Below are 25,239 nucleotides of genomic sequence, written 5' to 3' on the forward strand. Positions count from 1 at the left end.
AGACAGCATTGTACCTCATGACTGATCTGGGTATATTATTTTTGACAATGAATGCAACACCATTCCCACCATTCCTCTTCAATTTGTCATTTCCGGCATGGTAAACCATGTGGTCATCAGATTCAAAATGGCCAATACCAGTCCATTTCAGCTTACTAATGCCTTAGATATCAATGTTTATGCATTCCATTTAATTTTTGACAACTTCCAATTTTACCAGATTCATACTTCATACATTCCATGTTCTGATTTTCAATGGATGTTTATAGCTGTTTCTCTTCATTTTGCATTGTGCCCCATCAGCAAATGAAGGTAATGCAGGCTTTTCTCACAAGGGCATCACGATCAACTCTACTTTGAGGAGGCAGCTCTTCCCCAGTCGCATTCTGAGTGCCTTCCAACCTGAGGGGCTCATTTTCTGGCAATATATCTGAGTGTTTCTCTGCTATTCATAAGGTTTTCAGGGACTAAATATTTGGAACTGTATCATCATTCCTTCTTCCTAGTCTGTCTTTAACTGGAAGCTCATCTGAAGCCTGTCTACCATGGGTAACCCTGCTGGCATAGCTTTCAGAATCACTGGAATTCACAAACCACCACAGTACAATAAACTGACAGATGAGTGGTAGACAGGATACAATAGATTTTCTTAAATGGAGAGAAAAGTTAATAGACTATAAGGCAGCCCCAAAGAAACTTAATATTTCACAACTTCCCATGAAAATGAGCTTCGAAGCAAAACAAGCAAACATAAAAATTAAGAAGAAACTGAGAAGAAATAGCACAACAGAAGAAGAAAGAAGAGGAAAAAAATAGTAATCTGATACAATTTGACGAACTTGATCTACACCTATGGATGCAGTCGCTCAAAAGAGGGAACATATCTTTATAGCAAGGATCATTCCCTCCCCCTCCATACACAGAGTGGACAGGGATGGGCAACATGGACATTGGGGAGGGGGGCTACAAAGGCAAGAAGTGACTGGCTTACAAGCTTTCAAGAAGGAACTTAGATCCAGACGTCTCGGAGGAAGGTAGAATTTCCACTGAGTAGTATCCCATCTGTCTAGGCGGAGCTGATGAAAGGCTATGCGGCTAGGTCTCTCGTGATACAATAGTAAATAATTGTTATCAGGACTGATTGTGAGGGTTGGAAATGTAAAGGTAGACATTTTATAGCAAGGAGGGGAGTGATTAACTTTGCAGTCTAGGAGCACAAGTCCCTGGGACCATCAAGGGAGAAGAGCGGAATGTGGGACCCTACCCAGAGAAGCAGTGATGCCTGAGATGGAGGCAGAGACGATGGCGTGGAGAGATGGGACAGCTGGGGACTTTAGGCTCAGAGAGGGAGAGGGACTCTGTGCTGATGACCGGGGTCCTGGCTTGTAGGGTATTCCCTTTGGTTGGTTGATGTATTATGGAGGAGATGGTAACCAAGGCAATGAAATGATATATGATAGGATAAACGTAAAACTAATGTTCTCCCATGTAAACTATCACATAATTCACAATAAAAAATTTAATAAAAAAAGAAATAGCACACACACACACACACACACACAAAAAAAAAAAACTCAGCAAAAGAAGGCATGCAGAACAACAAAATGATCAGCACTACCAAAAAAATTAATATAATGGCAGCAATAGCGTAGTGGTTACGAATCGGGCTGCGAACCTTAAGGTTAGCGGTTCGAAACTACCAGCCACTCCGCGGGAGAAAGATGAGGCTTTCTACTCCCGTAAAGATTTACACCCTCAGAAACCCTGTACAGGGTGGCTATGGGTCGGAACCGACTCAACGGCACTTAACAACAACAACATAGATAATGAAATTGAATGTCAATGGATTGAACGTACCAGTGAAGAGACAGAGAGTGGCAGATTGGATAAGAAAATAAGACCCTTCAATATGCTGCCTGCAAGATACACACCTTTCACACAAAGACAAAAACAGACTAAAAGCTAAGGATGGAAAAAAATATACCAAGTTAACTGTAACACTAAACAAGCAGGAGTGGCAATTCTAATCTCTGATAAAGTAAAGTTTAATACAAAACCCAGCATAAGAGACAAAGAAGGACCCTTCTCATGATCAAAGGGTCAATTGAGCAAGAGGACATAATCATAACAAATACTACGCTCTCAATGAAAAATCACCAAGATATATGAAGAAAACCCTACTAGAATTGAAGAAATAGATAAATCGACAATTATAGTGGGAAGTTTTAATACGTAACTTTCGAAAAGGGGCAGAACAAACAGAAAGAAACTCAACAAAGTCTCCAGCCACTCCATCTTTCCATGTCATCTCTGCCTCTATCTCCAGTGTCACTGCGTTCCTGGGTAGGGTCCCGCTCTACGCTCTTCTCCCTTGATGGTCCTAGGGACCTCAGCTCCTAGACTGCAAAGTCAATCATTCCCCTCCTTTTGCTGCAAAACGTCTACCTTTACATTTCCAACCCTCACAATCAGTCCTGATAATAATTATTCACTATTGTATCACAAGAGACCTATCTGCATCTCCTTTCATCAGCCCCACCCATACAGATTGGATACTGAGGTAGATGTTTTTTGACAAAAAGAGGAGAGTGATTGATTTTGCAGTCCAGGAGCAGAGGTCCCCTGGAACATCAAGTAAGAAGAATGGAGAGCGGGACCCTACCCAGAAAGGCAGTGATGCCAGGGATGGAGACACAGAGGATGATGTGGACAGATGGAGCGGCTGGGGACACTGGAATCAGGGAGGGAGAAGGGCTGTGTGCTGGCTGCCAGGGGGTGGGCCTGTATAGTGCACCCTTTGGTTATTTGATGATGCATGAAGGGGATTGTAATCATTACAATGAAACGAAATAGATATGATGAGTGTAAAGCAGATGCTTTCCTATGTAAACCTCACAATAAAAACTTGGAAAAAAATAAAGTGGACTACAAATCCAATGTCTACAAACAATAATCTGAAGTCACCTGTGAAGCACTGCTACTAGCTGCATTTCTTTTGTAACTTTAAGCCTAAAATCCAACATGTGGGTTTGTTTTTTTTCCCCTAAACAACAATGAACTACCTAAACTATAATTCTATTCCTTCCAGGATTTTATTCACAATCTCAATTTTTAAGATATTTTCTATGAAAATGGAATCTAAAGGAAAGATTTTCTTATTCAGTTTTAGACTGCTTTTGTTAAGTGTCAGTGAGTCAGTTCTAACTCACAGTGACCCTGTATAGGTTTTCCAAGTAACAACCTGGTGCATTTAAACGCCAACCTTGTGGTTAAGCAGTCTGGTGTTTCCTACAGTGCTACCCCAGGACTCCAAATATTAAATACTAAAATATTATTTTAATATTTAAATTGAAATATTTTTAAGCAGGAACCTTTACATCCACATTTGCCACTTATTAATACTTATTATTATCTTAAGAAAGTAGATTTAAGATATTAGTCATAAGCATTTCAAAGAAAAATCAGAATTGTTGCTATGAAACATTTAAAAAACAATAAATACCTGGCTCATCCATGTAGTAATAGATATCAACATCATTGGACTGCATCACCACAAAGCCTTCTCCCATTAACCTTGGTGGTCTATAAATAGAAGACACAAATGACAAACTATATCTTCAGAACATAAAAATGTTCATGATCCTAGTTAAGGATAGTAATAAACCAAAATAAAAATGAAAATTACTAAAAAGCTTACCAACATTAGAAAAATGAAAGAGAAAAAACCTTTCACATGACAATAAACTGTTCTACCAACTGTACTCCATTGCATCTAAACAAAATGGCTCTAAGTAATTTTCTTAGTAAATTAGTTCAAGGGCAAAAAAAAATTTGCTTTTATATTTCTTTTTGTTTTGAATGTGAAAAGGCAATTTAAAACCAAGTTTAATTAAGTACAATAGATTAGTGTAGGAATAGTCTGCATTTACAACAAAATTAAAATTAGACTGAAAAAACTCATAATAATATATAATAGCACCTGTTGTGGCACTGTAGGATAAGCACTGAATTGGTAACAGCAGCAAGGTCAACAGTTCAAACCCACCAACAGCTCTTGGAAATTCTATACAAGATCTTTATGAGTTGAAACCGACTTGACAACATACAAAAATAATACTATATACGAATTTAGCATTTTTCTAGAGATGTATTAAATCACAAAGGTTAGACTTAATTACATAAGTTACTCTCTACACTTTGAAGAGCACATAATACAATTTTCAGTCCTTTTACACAAATTATTAATAGAACTGTTTTTAATCTTGTTCCATTACATTTTTCAAAATCTGGATATATTTAGGTTAATATTTGTTATTATGTGCTGTGGAGTCAGTTCTGACTCATAGCGACCCTGTTCAGGGTTTCTGAGGTTGTAAATCTTTACAGAAGCAGAAAGCCTCATCTTTCTACCGTGGAAGCGCTGGTAGTTTCGAAGTGCTAACCCTAAGGATAGCAGCCTGATTTGTAACCACTAAAATTACGTGCAAAGCCCACAGGCCAGAATATGCTTAGGAAAGTCCATGATCCTAGAAAGTGAGGGCAAATAAATCCAGTGTCATCAAGTTAGTCATACAGAAAAAATCCTCTCTATTATTCTAGCCAATCTCCAGAGAATCAAGCCAGGAAGTGTTGGGACTAAAACGGAATACTTGTGTTTCTTAGAATCTCTTTACACTTTTTAGTGCCTATGCACAAAAATAAAAACAAAACATTAATGGATGCTAATCAGCTGAGCAGCTGAGCTACACAAATTCAACCATAGTCTCCTTCACAAAAAAGATATCAGTATCATGAGCGACCATTATCCCACCTGTGGCATTCACATGGGTGGAATTCTTCAGGGTTCCAGTTCACTTGTATATACGCATCGCATTACATTGAATGTGAGTCTACTGTGCATTATTAATACAATATGACGCCTAAATGTAAGCAGTTCCTTCAGTGAAGAAAAAGAGAATCTGGAAAGCTAAGATAAAAAGTAACATTTTGGAATTTAAAGAAATCCCAAGTGTGTTGAAAACTTGTACCATTTTAACTTCAATGATTTCAAAGAGCAATTTTGATTCAATGTTGAAGTTTTCATGAAATCAAAATGGAACTCCACTATAATGAATTTCTTAATTTACCAATTACTTATTGCCCTCTGAAAACAAAAACTCTGAGCTTAATTGTCCAATATTGTTGTTATTAAGGTGCCATCAAGTCGGTAGCAACTCATAACCTATGCACAACACAACAAAAGACAGCCCAGTCCTGCATCAATCTCACAATCATTGCAACACTTGAGCCCATTGCTACTGCCACTGCACCAATCCATCTCATTGGGAGACTTCCTCCCCTTCGCTGACCCTTCACTTTACCACCAAGCATGATGTCCTCCCTCCTGATATGTCTAAATTATAAGAAATGAAGTCTGACCATCCTGGCTTCTAAGGAGCATTCTGGCTGTACTTCTTTCAACATAAATTGGTTTGTTCTTTTGGCAGCCCATGGTACTTTTAATATTCTACTCCAGCACCATAACTCAAATGCATTAATTCTTCTACAATCTTCTTTATTCCTTATCCAACTGTCAAATGCATATGAGGTTATTGAAAATATCATGGCATGGGTCAGGAGCACCTTAGTCCTCTGTGCTCTTTAACACTAAAAAAAGTTCCTGTGCAGCAGATTTGCCTAATGCGCTACATCTTTTGATTTCTTCCATGAGTGCTGATGGTGGATCAGAGCAAAATGAAGTCTTTGACAACTTAAATCTTTCTCCATTTATCAATGATATTTATTGGTCCAGTGATGAGGATTTTTTCTTTCTTTACATTGAGGTTCAACCCGAGGCTGTGGCCTTTGATCCTTATCAGTATTTTAAATCCTCTCCACTTTCAGGTTTGTATCATCTGCATATCACAGGTTGTTAATGAGTCTACCTCCAACCCTGATGCCAAGTTTTTTGGGGTTTTTTTTCCATACAATCCAGCTTCTCAGATTATTTACTCAGCATACAGATTGAATAAATATGGTGAAAGAATACAATCCTGGCACACACCTTTTCTAATTTTATACCATTCAGTGTTGCCCAATATAAACTTCCCAAATACAGAGAGTAGGAAGAGAAATGGGTAGAAAAGTATATCTATAATCATGCAGTGAAATATTTTAGATTAGTATATTAGTCCTGTGTCATACTGTAGGATAAGCACTGGACTATTAACCACAAGGTTAGCAGTTCAAAACCACCGGCCCTCCTCCAAAAACCTATACAGGGTTGCTATGAATCAGAACATACTCAATGGCAGTTAATAATACCAACAACAACATATCCACATATTCTAAAAAGTAGGACGACTTAATAGACCAGCCCTACTTTATAAAATGGAGTCCTGATGTGGAACTGTGTGTTAATGTGCCAGACTGCAAAGACACTTTGAACCATAAGGTCGGCAGTTTAAGCTTACCAGCCACTCCTTGAAAACCCTATATAGGATTGTTATGAGTCAGAACCTACTCAAAGGCACTTAACAACAACAACAAATTTTAATTGGAATCCTAGTGTGGTGCTATAGGATAAGCACTAGACTGTTAATCACAAGGTTGGTGGTTCAAACCTATTAGGTGCTCCTTGGAAACCTGCTATGAGTTAGAACCAACATGACAGCTCTTAACAACAATAACATTCTATTAATCACTTTTATAGACAGAAAACTTAATTATCATACAACTTGTACCAAAGAAACCAAAATGATGCTAAAGATTCTACTTTATTATATTAGATTAAAATTTTTTTTTTCTAATAAAGAATTTCTTACTCATCATTTTGAAGACCAACATATCTTGGACTAGGAACAAGCATGACTCGAACATTTTCAAGTTTTCCTTTCACAATATGCATAAATTGGTCAAGATGACTTGAAGGTGGTTTTGTAGTATAAGTTAAGAAAGCATCATCAAAGTTGATGCACAGAGTTTGAGGTTGGTAATGATTCCCAAAGGCCAAACGCCCCTAAAAAATAGATAAAAGAAATATTATATCATGCTGCTCTGGCTACAGTTTTGTTTGTTTATTTTCCTAAGCTGTCCTAAGAACAAGTGTTTTCAAGCACCAATTAAATGATTCCACTTTAGCACACTATATGCCATTTGAATTATTTTACTGGTCAATTTAGAACACTGTGTGAAAACTTTAAGCACTTGTGAATTTAAGCTTTTATAGTCTATTAATTTAAGCCTATAAAGTCTAATAAATTTGTGCTAAGATAGTATTGATATTCAAATAAATCTTTCACACATTATTAAAATAAGAATCAAAATTATCTTATCTTCCTAGGTGAAAATTACATTTGCAAAAATAAATTCCTCAAATAAAAGTTATACATTATTAATCCACTAAACATTAATTGGCAAAATTTACTTACTGTGCTCACATTAACCTTTATGACTGGAATAAGTGACCTCCAGGAAGATGTGGGGTCTTGAGATTCTGTTTTTACTTTAACTCTGAGAAGAAAAAATAAAGTAAAAGTAAACAAGAAAAATGTAAACACCTGAGGGTACAGCTGACTTCTTCACAAGGTATTTTACTAACATCAGTTGTATATTTCCAAACACATCTATCTGATAACTGCTCCAGCAAACAAAACAATGATCATATATGGAAATACTGGTAACACTAAAATGATTCTGGAAATGAACTCTACGTAACAATTTTTAGAATGTCACGCTGTAATAACAAAAGTTTTACAATACTAAGTCATAATGATTAAATGATAAAGTATGCTGTCATTATACCTACCATTTGGTCATTACATTATCATATAGCATTTTATAAGAGCCAAAGTTATTACCAAAACAATAAATGCTCTAGAGTGGAAGTCATTTTTATGTTTTCCACTGTTTAAGCACTTCTGAAAACAACCCAGCTTTTCCTTCTCTCCCCTCAAAAATCCTTGTGCCAAAATAATTTTCCCTAAGTAAAACGAAAATAAGATATGCTAAGAATTAAGAAAAAGTAAATAGTACCCAACATTTAGCAAATGAATTCCCTAAGCACTTCAGAAGAAAGCTCAAGCATATGTCTTTAACAACCAGAAGACTCTCAAATCACTCTTCTGAGGTTATCTCCATGAAGTATCCCTCAGCACTTAAAAACAATTAAAAACTGACTTTACCATCTCCTGCTTATCCTTTGCAAAGTTCTCTGGTTCATATGATCCCTGCTCAAATCTGAAATTGCTTCACTTTTTTCTCCTTGCTCACTACACACCTAATTACTCACTGAAACTTGTGGATGCACTTCTCTCTTTCATTATTAGTATCAATTCAGCAGATGATCACCTCTTGCCTAAATTATTACAACAGCCTTCTAACTGGTCTCCTGCCTCCAATGTTATCCTCCTCCAATCACATTATGTTGTTGTTAAGTGCCATGGAGTCGATTCCGACCCAAAGTGACACTTTATAGGGTTTCCAAGGAGCAGCTGGTGAGCTTGAACCACTGACCCTGAAGTTCAAACAACTTTGCAGTCTGATGCATTAGCCCACAGCACTACACCAGGATTACAATCACATTACAGATTCCATATAAATCCATATTATTAACACCCAGTAACTGGTTACATTGGCAGTATAATTAATCTATACCTCAAATAAGTCACTCCATCATAATACACTGTTTTTCAGTTTCCCTACTGCATATGTATTGTATACTCTTCATCTGCGTTATTGCTTGTTTAATTCATACATTGAACAGGTCCCGTCCCTCCCTGATCACATCATATTCTAATCTACGCTATGGTAACAGTTCTTGATTACAATTATCTATTCACAGATCTAATTCACCTGTTGTTGTTATGTGTTGTCAAGTCAGTACCAACTCACAGTAACCCTCTACAAAACAAACAAAAAAAGCACAGTCCTGGGCCAACCTCAGAATGCTAAGTTTGAGCCCATTGCTGCTGCCACTGTGCCAATCCATTTTGTGGGGTGTTTTCCTCTTTTTCTCAGACCCTCCAATTTATCAAACATGTTATCCTTTCCAAGAATTGGTCCCTCCTGATAATTTGTCTGAAGAGAGATGAAATCTGGCCACATTGGCTTCCAAGCATTCTGGCTGCACTTCTTCTAACACAGATTTGTTTGATCTTCTGGCAGTCCATAGTACTTTTTATATTCTCCTCCAGCACTATAAATCAAATGCATCAATTCTTCTATGGTCTTCCTTATTCACTGTCCAACTTTCCCACATATACTAGGCTATTGAAAATACCACAGCTTGGGTCAGACGCACCTTAATACTCAAACTGACATCTTAGCTCTTGAATACTTAAAAAAAAGTCTTGTGCAGCAGATTTGCCTAATGCAATGTCATATGATTTCTTAACTGCTGCTTCCATGAGTGTTGACAGTTGATTCGAGCACAATGAAGTCTTTGACAACTTCAATCTGTTCTCCATTTATATGGGTGGTATTTATTAGTACTGTTGTGAGGATTTTTTTTTTTCTTTACATTGAGGTACAACCCATATCGAAGGCTGTGGTCTTCATTAGTAAGTATTTTAAGTCCTCTTGGTTTTCAGCAAGCAAGGTTGTCTCATCAGCATATCACAGGTTGTTAATGAATCGTCTTTCAATCCTGACGCCACATTCTTCATATAATACAGCTTCAGGAATTATTTACTCAGCATACAGACTGAATAAGCATGGTGAAAGAATACAAACTTGACAAACAACGTGCCTAATTTTAAACCATTAAGTGTTCCCTTGTTCTGTTCAAATAACTGCTTCTTGGTCTGTGTACAGATTCCTCATGAGCACAAGTAAGTATTCTGAAATATTCATTATCTGCAATGTTATCCAGTTTGTCATGATCCACAACAATCTAAAACCTTTGTGTAGTCAAGTCAATAATGTACAGATAAACATCTTTCTGGTATTCTCTGCTTTCAGTCAAGATCCATCTGATGTCAGAAATCATAGCCCTCATTCCACATCCTCTTCTGAAACTGGCTTGAACCTCTGGAAGTTCCCTGTCAATGTACTGTTGCAGGTAATTTTTTGCATTACCTTTAACAAAATTTTACTTGCATGTAATATTAATGATATTGTCTGATGACTGTCACATTCCATATTAGGGCCCCTCTCTTTGAAATGAAGGAGCTCTGGTAGAGCAGTGGTTATGAATCGGGCTGTGAACCTTAAGGTCAGCATTTCAAGACTACCAGCCACTCCACAGGAGAAAGATAAGGCTTTCTGCTCTCGTAAAGATTTACAGTCTCGGACACCTGTACAGGGTCACTGTGGGTCAGAACCGACTTGAGGGCACTTAACAACAATTCTTTGAAATGAGGACAAATATGGATCTCTTCCAACCCGTTGAGCAGGTAGCTGTCTTCCAAATTTCTTGGCATAGATGAGTAAGTGTGTCCAATGATGCGTCAGTTTGTTGAAAGATTTTTATTTGTATTCCAGCAATTCCTGGAGTCTTGATATTTGCTAATGCCTTCAGTACACCTTGAACTTCTTCCTTCAGTATTACTGGCTCTTAAATTGGCTCTCAAAAGGGTTGAACATTGACCATTTCTTTTTGGTACAGAGTGCTCCTTGGAGGCCAGGATGGCTAAGCTTCGTCTCTCCTACTTTGGACATATTGTCTGGAGGAAACAATCGCTGGAGAAGGATGTCATGCTGGGTAGGGTGGAGGGTCAGAGAAAAAGAGGAAGACCCCCAACAAGATGGATCGGCCAGGTGGCATCATTGATGGACTCAAGTGTGGCAGCGGTAGTGAGGTTGGCCCAGGATCGGACATTGTTTCGTTCTGCTGTGCATGGGGTCGCTATGAGTCGGTTCCGACTCGATGGCACCTGACAACAGCAACAACAACATTTTGGTACAGTGACTGTATATTCCCTCCATCTTCTTTTAATGCTTTCTGCATCATTCAATATTTTGTCCATGTTTGTCATTAAGTCGGTTCCTGACCCATAGTGACCCTGTGTAGGGGTTCCCAGGAGCAGTGAGCTTGAAACGCCAACCTTGTACTTAGAATCAACTTTGCAGTTCAGCTTATTCCAGGACTCCATTATACCCACAGAATCCTTCAATATTTCAAATCAAGGCTTGCATGTTTTCTTCAATTCTTTCAAGAAATGCTGTGCAAGCTCTTTCTTTTTGCTTTTCTAACTCCAACTTTTTTCATATTTCATTATAATATTTGACATTGTCTTCTTTGAGTTTCCCTTTGAAATTTTTCATTCAGTTCGTTTACCTCCTCTATGCTGAAGGAGCTCTGGTAGCGTAGTGGTTACGAATCGGGCTGCAAACCTTAAGGCCAGCAGTTCGAAACTACCAGCCACTCCGTGGGAGAAAGATGAGGCGTTCTGCTCCCGTAAAGATTTATAGCCTCGGAAACCCTGTACAGGGTCGCTATGGGTCAGAAACGACTCGACGGCACTTAACAGCAACATGCTGGACAGCTAGTTTCAGAGTCTCTTCTAACATCCATTTGGTCTTTTCCTTCTTTTTTGTTTTCTTAATGACCTTTTGCTTGTTCCCTGTATATTTTTGATGCCATCCCACAACTCTTCTGGCTTTTGGTCTTTGGTGCCTAATTCATCAAATCTGTTCTTGAGATGATCTCTAAATTTAGGTGTAATAGGCTCACGGTCATATTTTGGCTGCCATGCATTTGTTTTAATTTTCTTCAGCTTCAGCCTGAACTTGTATATGAGCAATTGATGGTCTGTTCCAGACTGTCCCTGGTCTTGTCTGGCTGATAATATGGAACTTTTCTACCATCTCTTTCTATAGATGTAGTTAATTTGTGTTATTATTATTGTTAGGTGCCATCAAGTCGGTACCGACTCATAGCAACCCTATGCACAACAGAAAACAAAGCTCAATCCTGGGCCAACCTCACAATCATTGCTACGTTTGAGCCCACTGCTGCTACCACTGTGCCAATCCATCTCTTTGGGTGTCTTCCTCTTTTTCTCTGACCCTCCAGTTTAGCAAACATGGTAATTCTCTCCAGTGACTGGTCCCTCCTGACAATATGTCCAAAGTGTGAAAGATGAAATTTGCCATCCTGGCTTCCAAGGAGCACTCTGGCTGTACTTCTTTCAGCACATACCTATTTCTTCTTTTGGAAATCCATGGTATTTTCAATATTCTCCTCCAACACCATAAACTCAAATGCATCAATTCTTCTACGGTTTTCTTGCAAATGAGGTTACTGAAAATATCATGGCTTGCATAAGGAGCACCTTAGTTCTCAAACTGACATTCTTGCTCTTCAACACTTTAAAGAGCTCATGTGCAGCGTATTTGCCCAATGCAACTCATTGTTTGATTTCCTAACTGCTGCTTCCATGAGTACTGATGGTTGATTCGAGCAAAATGAAGTCATTGACAACTTCAATCTTTTTTCCATTTATATGGATATTATTTATAGAAACTTTATAAAAACAGGTTGTGGGGTGGATTTAATATGCGGGTCAAAGTTTGCATATCTCTGCTGTAGAATTTTAAAAACTAAGGCAGGCTGAGAAACACAAATATGCATAGATCTTAAACACATATTGCTGATACAAAGCAAATTATATAACTATATACACTGTATGAACTAATGATTTTTAAACACACACAAAAAATCATGCATTTGCATAAATTCCTTATTTTTGTGTGTATATGTATGCATAAAAAAAAAAAAGAGAGAGAGAAACCATATTAGTAACAGTAGTTATCAATGCTGACCAAGGATAGACTGCTGAATAGAAAGACTAGAACAAGATCTATTTTTATATTATACAAAAATGTCATTTTATTTTGTAAAAGAATTAATGCATTTATTTATGTAACTAAAATTTTAGTTATTCTATGAATAAAATGTGTTAGGTGTTTAGGTGAAAAGAGTCAATAATATTCTTACTGGAGTAAATGTTTAAATATTAAAAAGTATGACACTGAACCTTTCCATTTTTGACTGGGTTCTTGTTCTTCCATTTTCCCGTGTTTTATCATCGTCCTTCTTTGGTGGAATTATTGTTGGTTCCAAACCAAATAATTCTTGAAGACGTCCATAAAGATCCGAACGATTGTATACATGAAATTCAAAGTCATTGACTGTAATATATAATCTGGTTTCTGCCTTTGGATCTATAGATACCAATTATAAAAAGCTTTTTAGTCTATTTTTTTCACAGTTAAAGTAACTTAGCTTTGTCTATTGTCAAGTAGAATTTTATGATATAATCATATCAAAATACATCTAAAATACTAGAAAAAGAAACTAAAAAGCTGATATTAGTGTTGTATTTTAATATACCATTAAAAAACAAAACAAAACACCTGAATATCTAGATTCTGGTTATATAACAATTTAAGAAATAAAGTTAAGAACAGTAAAATGTCATATGTGAAATTTTACCTTGTAAGAAAAGCTGTAAATTTATATTAAAACACATACAGAAAAAAGTTCAAAGTGTAATGGATTTAAACAACACATTAGTATTTGAACTCTGCATCACAGAACTAGAATTTGCTTTAAAAAAAAAAAAAAAAAAACTATACCATGTGAAAAATAAAGGCTTTATGAATTGTAGACTTCAAACAAAAGTCTTATAAAAATATAATCTGAAAAATAGTTAATATTAATTAATCAGTTTTTATGGTGATGAAAAACAGTTATGTGTTTCTAGCAAAAAAAAAAATACACATCATATGTCAACCACAGAGGGTGAGAAGAAAGACACTATAGTTAGTGTTCTGTTTTTAAAATCAGACACACTTTCTGGCATCTTTTAACCTTTATCCATATTTATCTCTATATAGTAAATTGAAAACAAAATAAATTAGATATAATCAGTGTGATGCTGTGAATTACCTGATACAGCTCTTCTAGCCACAGTCTTTGTAACTCACAACAAACGACTGGGTAGCTGTTGTTGTTAAGTGCTATCAAGTTGGTTCCGACTCATAGCAACACTGTATAGGGTTTCCAAGGAGTGACTGGTGGGTTTGAACCACTGACCTTAGGGTTTACAATGCTCATCCTATGGCACCACACTAGGAGTCCAAATGACTGGATAGGACCATGAATATAAGGTGTGTGTAACTCTAACATGGGGATTAGACAATTGTGCCATGAAACTGGGTTTAAAACAAGCCATTTCAGATGCAGGAAGGGAGACATTCAAGACCACCAAGAAAGTGCCAGAAACAGAGTGCATCCCTTGAACCCAGAGATCCTATGGTGTTGAACTTCCTTGAACCAAGGATCAGAGCTGTGAAACCAGAAAGTGGTGGCAGCCACACTGAGAACACCAGATAAGAGTGGTGGACTGCCCAGACAGTAGTGAGAAAACTGAGTGAAACCTTCCAGCAGAAAGCTTGCTTGCAGAGTGAAGTGCCCCCAGGCCCTTATTCAGGGGACTAGGCTGGCTGACCCACAGAGCTAGAGCTGATTGCCATTGGGCAGAGGCTTATAGTAAAACGAAATGCCCTTTGATCATTTACTGGCAGTGCTAAAAGACCTATGTGGGACCTGATGTGGTGCTGGAGGATAAGCATTTGACTCCTAATAGCAAGATTGGCAGTTCAAAGCCACCAACTGCTTCTTGGAAACACTTTACAGGGTCACTATGAGTTTGAACTGACTCATCAGCACTAAGACAACACTGCCCAAGCAGGACAGAGGCTAAAGGGCTGCATGGCTGAGAGGATCAGAGAGGTGTACCTGTAGACATAGCTAAGAACAGGTACTCCTAATCAGAAATACTATATCCTGAGCATTTCTGATCTTAAAACGTAACCTATCAAAAAAAAAAAAAAAAAAAAAAAAAAACAATTTTTGATAAAGGAACCAAGTGTAAATTAACCTATACTTACGATGTAGTACCTCAAAATGCCAATAGAAAGGGAAGGAGTCTTCATATCAATTTCAGTCCTATCCCTTCATAGAATAGATAGGGATGGGCAACTTTGACATTGGCTACCTAAAATGAGGGGGCGATAAAGGCATGAAATGACTGGCTTACAAATTTTCAAGAGGGAGTTTAGTTTAAGAGTGTGCAGGGAGCACTCAAGTTCCTTCAGAACAAATCCCCCTCTAAGACTGAAACTCAAAGGGAACATATGAGCAGGCATGCAAGCTTGCTGATGATCACTTTGGTCTACTGGTGAGTAGAAAAGGGGGAAAGGCAGCAATGAAGAAATGGGCTGAATTCAACCACATTCTATATACTCCCATTGACATGGAGATGACAGAGAGAAGAGGAAGGGCTGGTTGGTCCAAAGTGTGGTGAAACCTGCGGACACATGAGCCTATGGACAAGGACATAGCCACAGAGGGCTAGAGCTGAGAGTGACGCATCCAGCTGATATAAAGCGAGAGGAGACACACAAGAACACCCAAACTTGCAGAAATACCCATGTGACTTAAGCCTTGATGGCTTAATAATCAGAACTCCACTGAGGAAGATTGAAAAAAGAAGAAGAAAAAAACAATTTTTGATAAAGGAAATGAGGGTAAATTCCTACAATTTGATGAACTTGACCTATACTCATGGAAGTAGTAACTCTAAATACCAACTGATAGGGTAGGAGTATTCACATCAAGCATCAATTTCTATCCCCTCTGTACGCAGGGAAGATAGGGATGGGCAACTTAGACACTGGCTACCTAAAATGAAGAGGCGATAAAGGCACAACATGACTGGCTTACAAGGTTTCAAGGAGGAGTTTAGTTTAAGAGTGTGTGGGGAGGAGGGGAAGTGTTCCCACTGAATAGTTTTCATCTTGTCTAGATGGGTCTGGTTAAAAGAGATGGAGATAAGATTCTTATGATTCAATAGTGAGTAACTTATCAAGACTAATTGCGATTGTCACAACTATAAAGGTAGAAGTTTTATAACAAAAACAGAGGAGGAGTTAATCTTACAGTCCAGAAACAGAGGAACCTAGGACCATCAAGGGAGAGGAGCACAAAAGGGGTGCAAGACACTATCCAGAGAAGCAGCAACACCAGAGATGGAGGCAGAGATGAGGACATGGAGAGAGGGAGCAGCTGAGGACTCTAGACTCATAGAAAGTGAAGGACTGAGTGCTGGCGGCCAGGAGGCGGGCTTGCAGAATGAGCCCTTTGGTTGTTTAAATTATTATATATTACTTGAGAGTGTTTATGGACATCTCCCCATCCCCCCCAAAAAAGGAAAAACAAGAGGAATGGAAGCAAATACTGTTGAACAATGATACACGAAGGAGATTGCAATCATTGCAATGACACAGTGGTGTAAAGCTGATGTTCTCCCATGTAAACTATCATTCAGTTCACACACACACACAAAAAAAAACAGAAACAAATGTAACCTATCAACTTCCTGAATAAACCCCATAATCTTACGTATTATCTATAATTTCTGTGTGGACAACTTCCTAAAACAATTGAGAAAACAAGCCCAGTTCTTCAAAAAAACATATTTAGGAGCTGTCGCTGTACTGGTATTTTAAATAACACTATGTGCAAGTCAGCTTTCTGCCAGAAGATACTCAGATTTCTCGGGATTCTAAGTATGCACTCTCTTTCTGTCATTTTCTTGATGGTCTTGAGAGTTTCCCTTCCTGCATCTGAAATGGCTTGTTTTAAACCCAATGGGATGGTAAAACTGTCTATTCTCCACTCTATGTATGTAAAGTTTATGTATGTAGAGTATGTATGTATGCAGAGTTTATGTATGTATGAGACTCTCTGTATGTAGAGTTTCATACACCCTATTTGCTCTGGTAGAATAGTGGTAATGAGTCGGGCTGTCAACCTCAAGGTTAGCAATTTGAAACTAACAGCAGTTCCACAGGACAAAGATGAGGCGTTCTGTTCCTGTAATGATTTACAGCCTCGGAAACCCTGTGCTGGGTCACTATGAGTCGGAATTGACTCCACAGTACTCAATAATAACAACAACAAACCAGTCATTTGGACTCCTGGTGTGGTGCTTAAGATATGCACTAGATTATGAACCAAAAGAGTAAAAAGGGAACCTACAGAATGGGAAAAAAAAATCTTTTGCAATGACACATCAGATAAGGGACTTACTTCTAAAATATACAGGAAACTAAAATACCTCTACAAGAAAAAGACAAATAACCCAATTAAAAAATGGGCACAAAAATGAACAGACACTTCACCAAGGAGGAGATCCAGGCAGCCAACAAACATATGAAGAAATGTTGCCATCAGAGAGATGCAAATCAAAACAACAATGAGATATCATCTCACACCAGCAATAACAGCAAAGATCAAAAAAGCAGAGGACAACAAATGCTGGTGAGGATACGGAAAGACTGGGACCCTCCTACATTGTTGGTGGGACTACAAAATGGTCCAACCACTCTGGAAAGCTATGGCGCTTCCTCAGAAGGTTGGAAATAGATACACCTTATGACCCAGCAATTCCTCTACTTGGTATTTACCCACAAGAAATACGAGCCACAACACAAGTAGATATATGCACACCAATGTTCATAGCAGCATTATTTACAATAGCAAAAAAATGGAGACAACCAAAATGCCCATCAATTGAAGAATGAATAAACAAACTGTGATACATATACACAATGGAATACCTTGAAGAACAAGGAAGCTGCAAGCCATCGCATGACTTGAATGAATCTTGAGGACATCATGCTGAGTGAAATTAGTCAGTCACAAAGGAAGAAATACTGCATAAGACCATTATTGTAAAAGACTAAGAAAAAGAACCCACCCAAAAGGTGGGGGGTGGAATCTAAAAATGTAAGTGCTGATCACTGGTATGTACGGGATGAGAGGTGGGGAGGGAGGGGAAGAAAGAGCATAGGGTAGGGAATAGACATAGGAAAGCCTGGGAGTGGGGAAGGCTGGCAATACACAAGAAGGGGGGGAGGGGTGGAAAGAAGAACAAGGTGGACGGGAGAACAGTTAGGCAGGTTCACATGGGTTAGGTGGGACAGAACTAGAAGACGAGGTATGCACAACCCTGGAATAACAGGGCTTCAGGATACAGGGATTGAGGCATGGCTTGAAAGAGGGGAATAATGTTAGGAAGCTTGGCCGTATTTTGAATTTTGGTCTCTCTTGCCTACCATTGTGAAACAGACACTTGAGGGAAGCAGAACAGCCAGAAACATCACAACAGAAAACATGTGGGCCCGGATCCAGCCTATAACTAACTGAAATACCTTGGGGGATGGGCAGAGCTGGAAACTGCCCAGACCCAAAATGGTGGAGGGACTATGATGGCATGGACAGATGGAGTGGCTAAGGACACGGGACTCAGGGAGGGAGAAGAGCTATTTGCTGACTTGTAGGGTGTATCCTTTGGTTATCTGACGATGCACAGAGGGGATTTTAATCATTGCAATGAAATGAAATATGATAGGATGAATGTGAAGCTGAAGTGGGACAGAGGCAAATAATGATGTATACAAAACCTTGGAACAACAGGGCTCTGGGATAAAGAGATTGAGACAAGGTTTGAATGGGGAAAAGGGGGGAAATTATGTTAAGCTGCTTGACTGTCTGTTGAATCTTGGTTCCCCTGGCATACCGCTATAAAATAGACACTGGAGGAGAAGAGAAAGGAATAGCCAGAAATACCACCACAAAAAGCTTGTAAGTCTGTCTTCTGCCTATAACTGATTGGAATACCTAAAACAGGAATACAATGTGCCCAGCAAAGGAGGCTTTCTGTGGAGCCTCTGTATTACACAAGACCATAGGTGGACTCCTGAACAGCATCCAGAATCTTCTGAGGGGAAATGTCCACTTGAAAGGACAAGCAGACCAGCCTGGAGTGGCCAGAAGAACAGAAGATACTTCCTGAAAGAAAGACTGACAGGAAAAATACAAAACAATATAGGTAGGCTGACTGATTGCTATAAGAACAAACAAGTGGCTCACCTAGGAAATATAAAGGCAAGTGGTCAGGTCCCCCTCAGGGCAAAACCTCTTCTAAGACTAAGACTCAATGGGAATGCATGCTCTGATTGGAGACCATGTTCATCACTGATACGGGGAAGTGAGGGAAAAACAGCAATGAAGCTGTGAGCTAAGCCCTACAACACTCAATAGACTCCTATGAACCCAGATGGAGACCTGGTTGGCCAGTAATGTGCCAAGTCCAGGGGACTCTTGGACCCAGAGTCAGTGACATAGCCACAGAGGACTAGAGCAGAGAGTGAAGTGTCCAGCTGATAAGAAGAGAGGGCACATGCACAAGAACACCCACACTTGCAGATAATATCCACTTGACCTGGCTTCAATGGCTGGATGATCAGAGCTCAAACAGAAGAACAAAGAAGAGGGAAAAAAGAATAATCTGATACAATTTGATGAACTTGAAATATACCTATGGGAGCAGTTGTTCAAAAGAGTGAACAACTCTTCACAGCGAGGATAATTCCCACCTCCTCCACACACGGAGAGGACAGGGATGGGCAACTTACACATTGGCTACCCAGAATGGGAGGGCTACAGAGGCAAGAAGTGACTGGCTTACAAGCTTTCAAGACAGAACCTAGATCCTGAGGGCACAGAGCAAGGTAGAATCGCCACTAAGTAGTATCCATTCTGCCTGATCAGGGCTGATGAAAGGAGATGCAAATAGGTCTCTTGCGATACAATAGTGAATAATTGTTATCAGAACTGACTGTAAAGGCTGGAGATGTTTTGGGGCAAACGGAGTGGAGTGATTAACCCTGCAGTCTAGGAGCAGAGATCCCTGGGACCATCAAAGGAGAAGAGTTGAGAACGGAACCCTACCCAGATAAGCAGTGATGCCAGGGATGGAGGCAGAGATAATGACATAGGAAGATGGAGCGGCTGGAGACTTTGGACCCAGAGAGAGAGAGGGACAGTATGCAGACTACTGGGGGACAGGCTTGCAGGGTATACCTTTTGGTTGATGGATGATGCATGGAAGGGATTGTAATCATGGCAAGGAAACGATACACGACGGGATCAATGTGAAGCTGATGTCCTCCCATGTAAACTATCACACAATTCACAATTAAGCATTTAAAAAAAAAAGCTAAAGAATTTTAAGCACAATAATGACAGACTTCAGACTTTTTATAAACTTCAGAACTTTTAAACTTATTTTCAGCTATCAAAAATGAAGAATATTTTGAGTTCAATATATTAAAACTCTAACAATATAACTGGACACATATAAACACATAACCAAAAAACTCACCATGTTGTTTCTGCTTTGGGTTATACATTTTCCACCACCGAAAAATGATAAATCCATCTTGAATTCTAAACAAAGTAAATTTTAAAATTTAGAAAACAATTTATTCCTTAATTAATTATTATAAAAATAGTTAATGGATAATGAATAAGGAAATACACAAAATAATCAAAAGGACACGGATATACCTAAATATATGCAATCTTTTTAATAACTAAGAGAGATAAACTATGTTTCTTATTCATAAAGTTGAAAAAGTAAATGAGGATTTGCATAGCTCTAAATTGACACTGTAGGATAAAGCACTGAACCACAAGGTCGGTTTGAACCTCAAGGTCGGCAGTTCAAACCCACCTGCTACTCCTCAGAAATCCTATACAGGGTTCACAATGAGTCAGAACCAACTCAACGGCACTTAACAACAACAACAAATTAGGTAAAATCTAATGCCAGTTAGATTTAACAAGAAAACAAAGTGATACCAGAGAAGCTTTTTCTTTCTAAAATAATATTTTTTAAAATGGTATAAAAATTATATGAACAATAAGCCAAATCCTAAAAGAAGGATTATAGCATATTAAGAAAAAAACCTGTAAAATTTTTTCTTCATTTCTGTAAACTACATATTACCTTATGTACTGAAAGAATGAACTATGGTCTCTTAACTTTTTTTTTTAATATACTTTTAATTTTGAAATAATTTATAGACTTAACAGATGTTAACTCCTAACATCTAAATTGTTATTGTTGTTTAGTGCCGTCAAGTCGATTTCAACCCATAATGACCCTATACAGGGTTTCCAAGGAACAGCTGGTGAGCTTGAACTGCCAATCTTGCAATTCAACCCAATTTTGCAGTCCAGCATATTAACTCACAGCACCACACCAGGACTCTATCAAACCCTAGTAATTCAATGAATTCAAACATTTCATATTCTATCTAAATAACATTTTTTTAATCATAAAAAGAAAGTAGGCTTTAGTTTCACAGCTTACGTTTCAAAGCATCAAATATGTTATTATTGTTTCTCATTATATTCAGATGCATGCTTCCTTCCTAGAGAATTAAAGATGCTAACAAATGCTAAACAATTCTAAATTCTAATTATCTCTAATAAAGAACTAATGAATGAAAGCGATTAACTCATTCATTTTATATAACAAATGACCACTATAAATTCTAAAACAGAAACAGATAATTTAATGGTTCCATTTTTCATTTAGGAATGAAATGAGATCACATGAGTAAGCTTTCATAAGCTTCAATTTAATACTTTTTGTCAGTCCAAACCTTAGCTAAATAAATTCTTTGATAACATTTTAAGACATCAATTTGCCAGGTATTATTTACTAAAAGGATGACATTTAAAGTTTTATGTGAAGAAGCAAACCATATTAAATAAGTTTATAATAAGCAAATTTTTATAATATTTCAAGTTTGTATTTTAAGTACTTTTTGTTTTATTACCTTATTGACATGTCTTCTGTAATGTAATATATTTCACGAACCATGACTTTTCCAGAAAGAACAGAGAAAGAAAAAGAGCCTGTTATAAAAGAAAAAGCAGTAACAATTAATGTATTTGTTTTGATAGTTGTTGTTAAGTGCCATCAAGTTGGTTCCAACCCATAATGCCCCTGTACAGGGTTCGAAGGACTGGCTGGCAGATTTGAACTACCGGCCTTGTGGTTCAAACTGCCCTTGCATTCCAGTGCTTATCCTACAGTGCCACACCAAGAATATATAGTTGTTGTTGTTGTTGTTAAGTGCCATCAAGTCAGTTCTGATTCATAGCAACCCTATACAGGGTTTCCAAGGAGTGGCTGGTAAGTTTGAACCACCAATCTTGCGATTCAAATTGATACTGCAGTTCAGCACATTAACCCACAGCGCCACACCAGGGCTCCAGAACACATAGAAGAACCCTTAAAATTTAAAATAATCTTACAATTCAATTTATTCAATAATTAAAAGTTTTTTCTCCACTCTTTACCTGACATCTGTACAGTCTTACTAATTTCTCCTCACTCTTCTTTCAAATAGTGTCATAATTATCATCACTATTGAAATGAGCTGCTATAGAACCACATAGAGTATTAGTTTATATAGTTGCTTTATATGAATGCTGCTGCTGTTAATAAGTGCAGTCAAAGAAGTTTCAAATCATACCTACCCTGTATAGGGTCTCCAAGGAGCAGCTGGTGAGTTTGAACCACCAACTTTGAGGTTCACAATCCAGTGCTTATCCTACAACGCCACACTAATGCACTTAATTTTGCACAACCATTAAATACAACTAAAGTAAAGGAGCTCTGGTAGCGTAGTGGTTACGAATCGGGCTGCGAACCTTAAGGTCAGCAGTTCGAAACTACCAGCCGCTCCGCGGGAGAAAGATGAGGCTTTCTACTCCTGTAAAGATTTACACCCTCGGAAACCCTGTACAGGGTCGCTATGGGTCGGAACCGACTCGACGGCACTTAACAACAACAACAACAAAGTAATGACTAATACATCGCTTCCCTCTCTTAATCTAGAAGGAGCTCTGGTAGCATGGTGGTTACGAATCGGGCTGCTAACTTCAGGGTCACCAGTTCGAAACTATCAGCCGTTCCGCAGCCGTTCCGCAGGAGAAAGTTGAGGCTTTCTGCTCCCATAAACATTTACAGCATCAGAAACCCTGTACAAGGTCACTATGAGTCAGAACCGACTCCACGGCACATCACCACCACCACCATTAATCTGGAGATTCCAGGAACAAAGTATCCCCTCAAATTAGTGCAGTTCAGGTCTGGCACTGTAGGATAAGCACTGGACTGCTAACCATAAGGTCGACAGGGTACCCCTCCTTGGAAACCCTACACAGAGTCGCTATAAGTTGGAACTGACTCTACAGCACTTAACAACAACCTACACTTGAGTAAAGGTTTACTTATATCCACTAAGAGGTACTCAGGAGTCCTGGTATGGAGCTGTGGGATAATGCGCCAGACTGTAAAGCCATTTGAACTACAAGGTCGGCGGTTCAAGCTCACCAGTTGCTCCTCGGAAACCCTATACAGGGTCCCTATCAACTCAATTGGCACTTAACAACAACAACAACAAGAGTTACTCAACTACATGGTAGGTGACAATGGTTCTACCCAGTAATATCACCATCCCTTGGTCCCCTGTGGTTTGGGGCTTTCCAAAGCACATAGTTTCCTAAGAAACTTCTAAAGGGCTTATTATATTGCTGTTGTTAAGTGCTGTCGAGTTGGTTCCAAATCATAACAACCCTATACAAGAGCACTGGTAAGTTTGAACCGCTGAACTTGTGGTTCTAACTGGCCTGCAGTCCAAGGCTTTATCCCACAGTGCCACACCAGAAATCAGTTATATATATAAAATTAAGTATTAGTAATTCAGATTATAAAATGAAAGACATCTATAACATGATTGTTGTTGTTGTTGTTAAGTGCCGTCAAGGAGACGTACAGGGCTTCCAAGGAGACACTGGTGAGCTTGAACTGCCAACCTTTTATGATGATCTAATTATAGTTTTGGGGGAAATGTGGGTTATTTAAAAAAGCAACAGAAACTAAAATAGATATTCGAAAAACTTTTTGATAGTGGAACCTTAAGAAATTTCTATTTCTATATGAAATATATATATATATATATATGATTTTTTAATTTCTTTATCTTTTATAGGCAAAAAAAAAATCACAATTATTAGGTCCTGGTATGGTGCTATAGAATAAGCGCTGGACTGCAACATTGACAGATCAAACCCACCAACCATTCCTCGGAAACCAACCTATGACACTTAAAAACAACAACAGAATGAGGCAAAGGACATAACCAAGTGATAGTTTGTCTTTAGCCATGAAATGATAAGTAAGAAATATCCCAATTAGATCAGTTGAATCTATAAATTGATGTGTTGTTAGGAGTCGTCCAATTAGTTCCAACTCATAGTTGTACATAACATTGCTATGAGTCTGAACTGACTCAACGGCACCTAACAACACAACAACCGGCATGAAACAAAGGTAAATTTCTACAGCTATTTTATTATCTGTTTGCAAAGTAAAATTGGTTTTCTAATCCTTGGGTCACTCATAGTGATCCTGTAAAGACTACATGAAGGAAAAACATCTCAGTGTTATTCAAACTTACCAATATGGATATAGCCATGTTTATATAATCTGTTAAGAACCAGTGTTAAAATAAGACCAACATTCCGGGAGTTATAATAGGTGAGATAAATAATCCATCCACAGGACAAAATGGTAGCTGTTGGGAGAAAGAGAAAGGGAAAAAAAAGAATGTCTTCAATATGTTTTATATAAATTATCTAATAGCATGATAAAAGTATGTTAGTAAAAGAAATGATACCATATTAAAAATGACAGGGTTTACTTTTCACACAACTTAAAACTTAGAAATTGAAAACCAGAATGGAATTCTACTTTATCCAGTTTTCTTTTATCTTCAGTCATGAGCCAGAAAAGTTATCAGATCAATTAAAATATTTTTTCAAGTACATCTGCTTTCCGTTTTTTCTGTTCCCCTTATTACTGCTTCCCACTATTTTAGTTACTGATCACAGATGTCCTTAGGGTAAAAAGTCCATATTTCTGAAAATTCTGAAATATTTACCTGTACTAGGCTCAAACCCAAGCTCAATCTCTATAGCCATTATCTTTTTTTTTAAACCAGAGAAAAGTCATGTTTTATAAAATCAGCAATTGCAATGAAAAAATGAAAATATTAGCATAATTAAAGGCATATCTATATGAAATACAGGCCACCTTCTATAGCTATGTTGCTCTAATTGATAGGAACCTACTTTTTTTAAAGTTTTTATTGTGAATTGAGTGATACAACAACCTACTTTTAAAGAATTAAATATACTGGAGTCCTGGTGTCGCGCTGTGGGATAGTTAATGCGCCAGTCTGTAAAGCCATTTGAAATGCAAGGTCAGCAGTTCAAGCTCACCAGCTACTCCTTGGAAACCCTATACAGGGTCGCTATGGGTC

General features: G+C 38.1%; 1 protein-coding gene across 1 annotated transcript in view; it reads right to left on the reverse strand.

The window, feature by feature from the left end:
* KIAA1109 (KIAA1109 ortholog) overlaps positions 1-25,239 on the reverse strand; it is a 340,787-nt gene that overhangs the window by 295,073 nt on the left and 20,475 nt on the right. Inside the window, exons 2-8 of the mRNA XM_006866287.1 lie at positions 24,376-24,492; positions 21,685-21,763; positions 20,220-20,284; positions 12,960-13,146; positions 7,410-7,491; positions 6,804-6,997; positions 3,503-3,582 (exon numbers count right to left, since the gene is read on the reverse strand). Of these exons, the coding sequence (XP_006866349.1) occupies positions 3,503-3,582; positions 6,804-6,997; positions 7,410-7,491; positions 12,960-13,146; positions 20,220-20,284; positions 21,685-21,763; positions 24,376-24,492 (804 nt within the window). The remainder of the gene's footprint in view (positions 1-3,502; positions 3,583-6,803; positions 6,998-7,409; positions 7,492-12,959; positions 13,147-20,219; positions 20,285-21,684; positions 21,764-24,375; positions 24,493-25,239) is intronic.

The sequence above is a fragment of the Chrysochloris asiatica genome, unplaced genomic scaffold (assembly GCF_000296735.1).
Source record: "Chrysochloris asiatica unplaced genomic scaffold, ChrAsi1.0 scaffold00088, whole genome shotgun sequence".
Lineage (NCBI taxonomy): Eukaryota > Metazoa > Chordata > Mammalia > Afrosoricida > Chrysochloridae > Chrysochloris > Chrysochloris asiatica.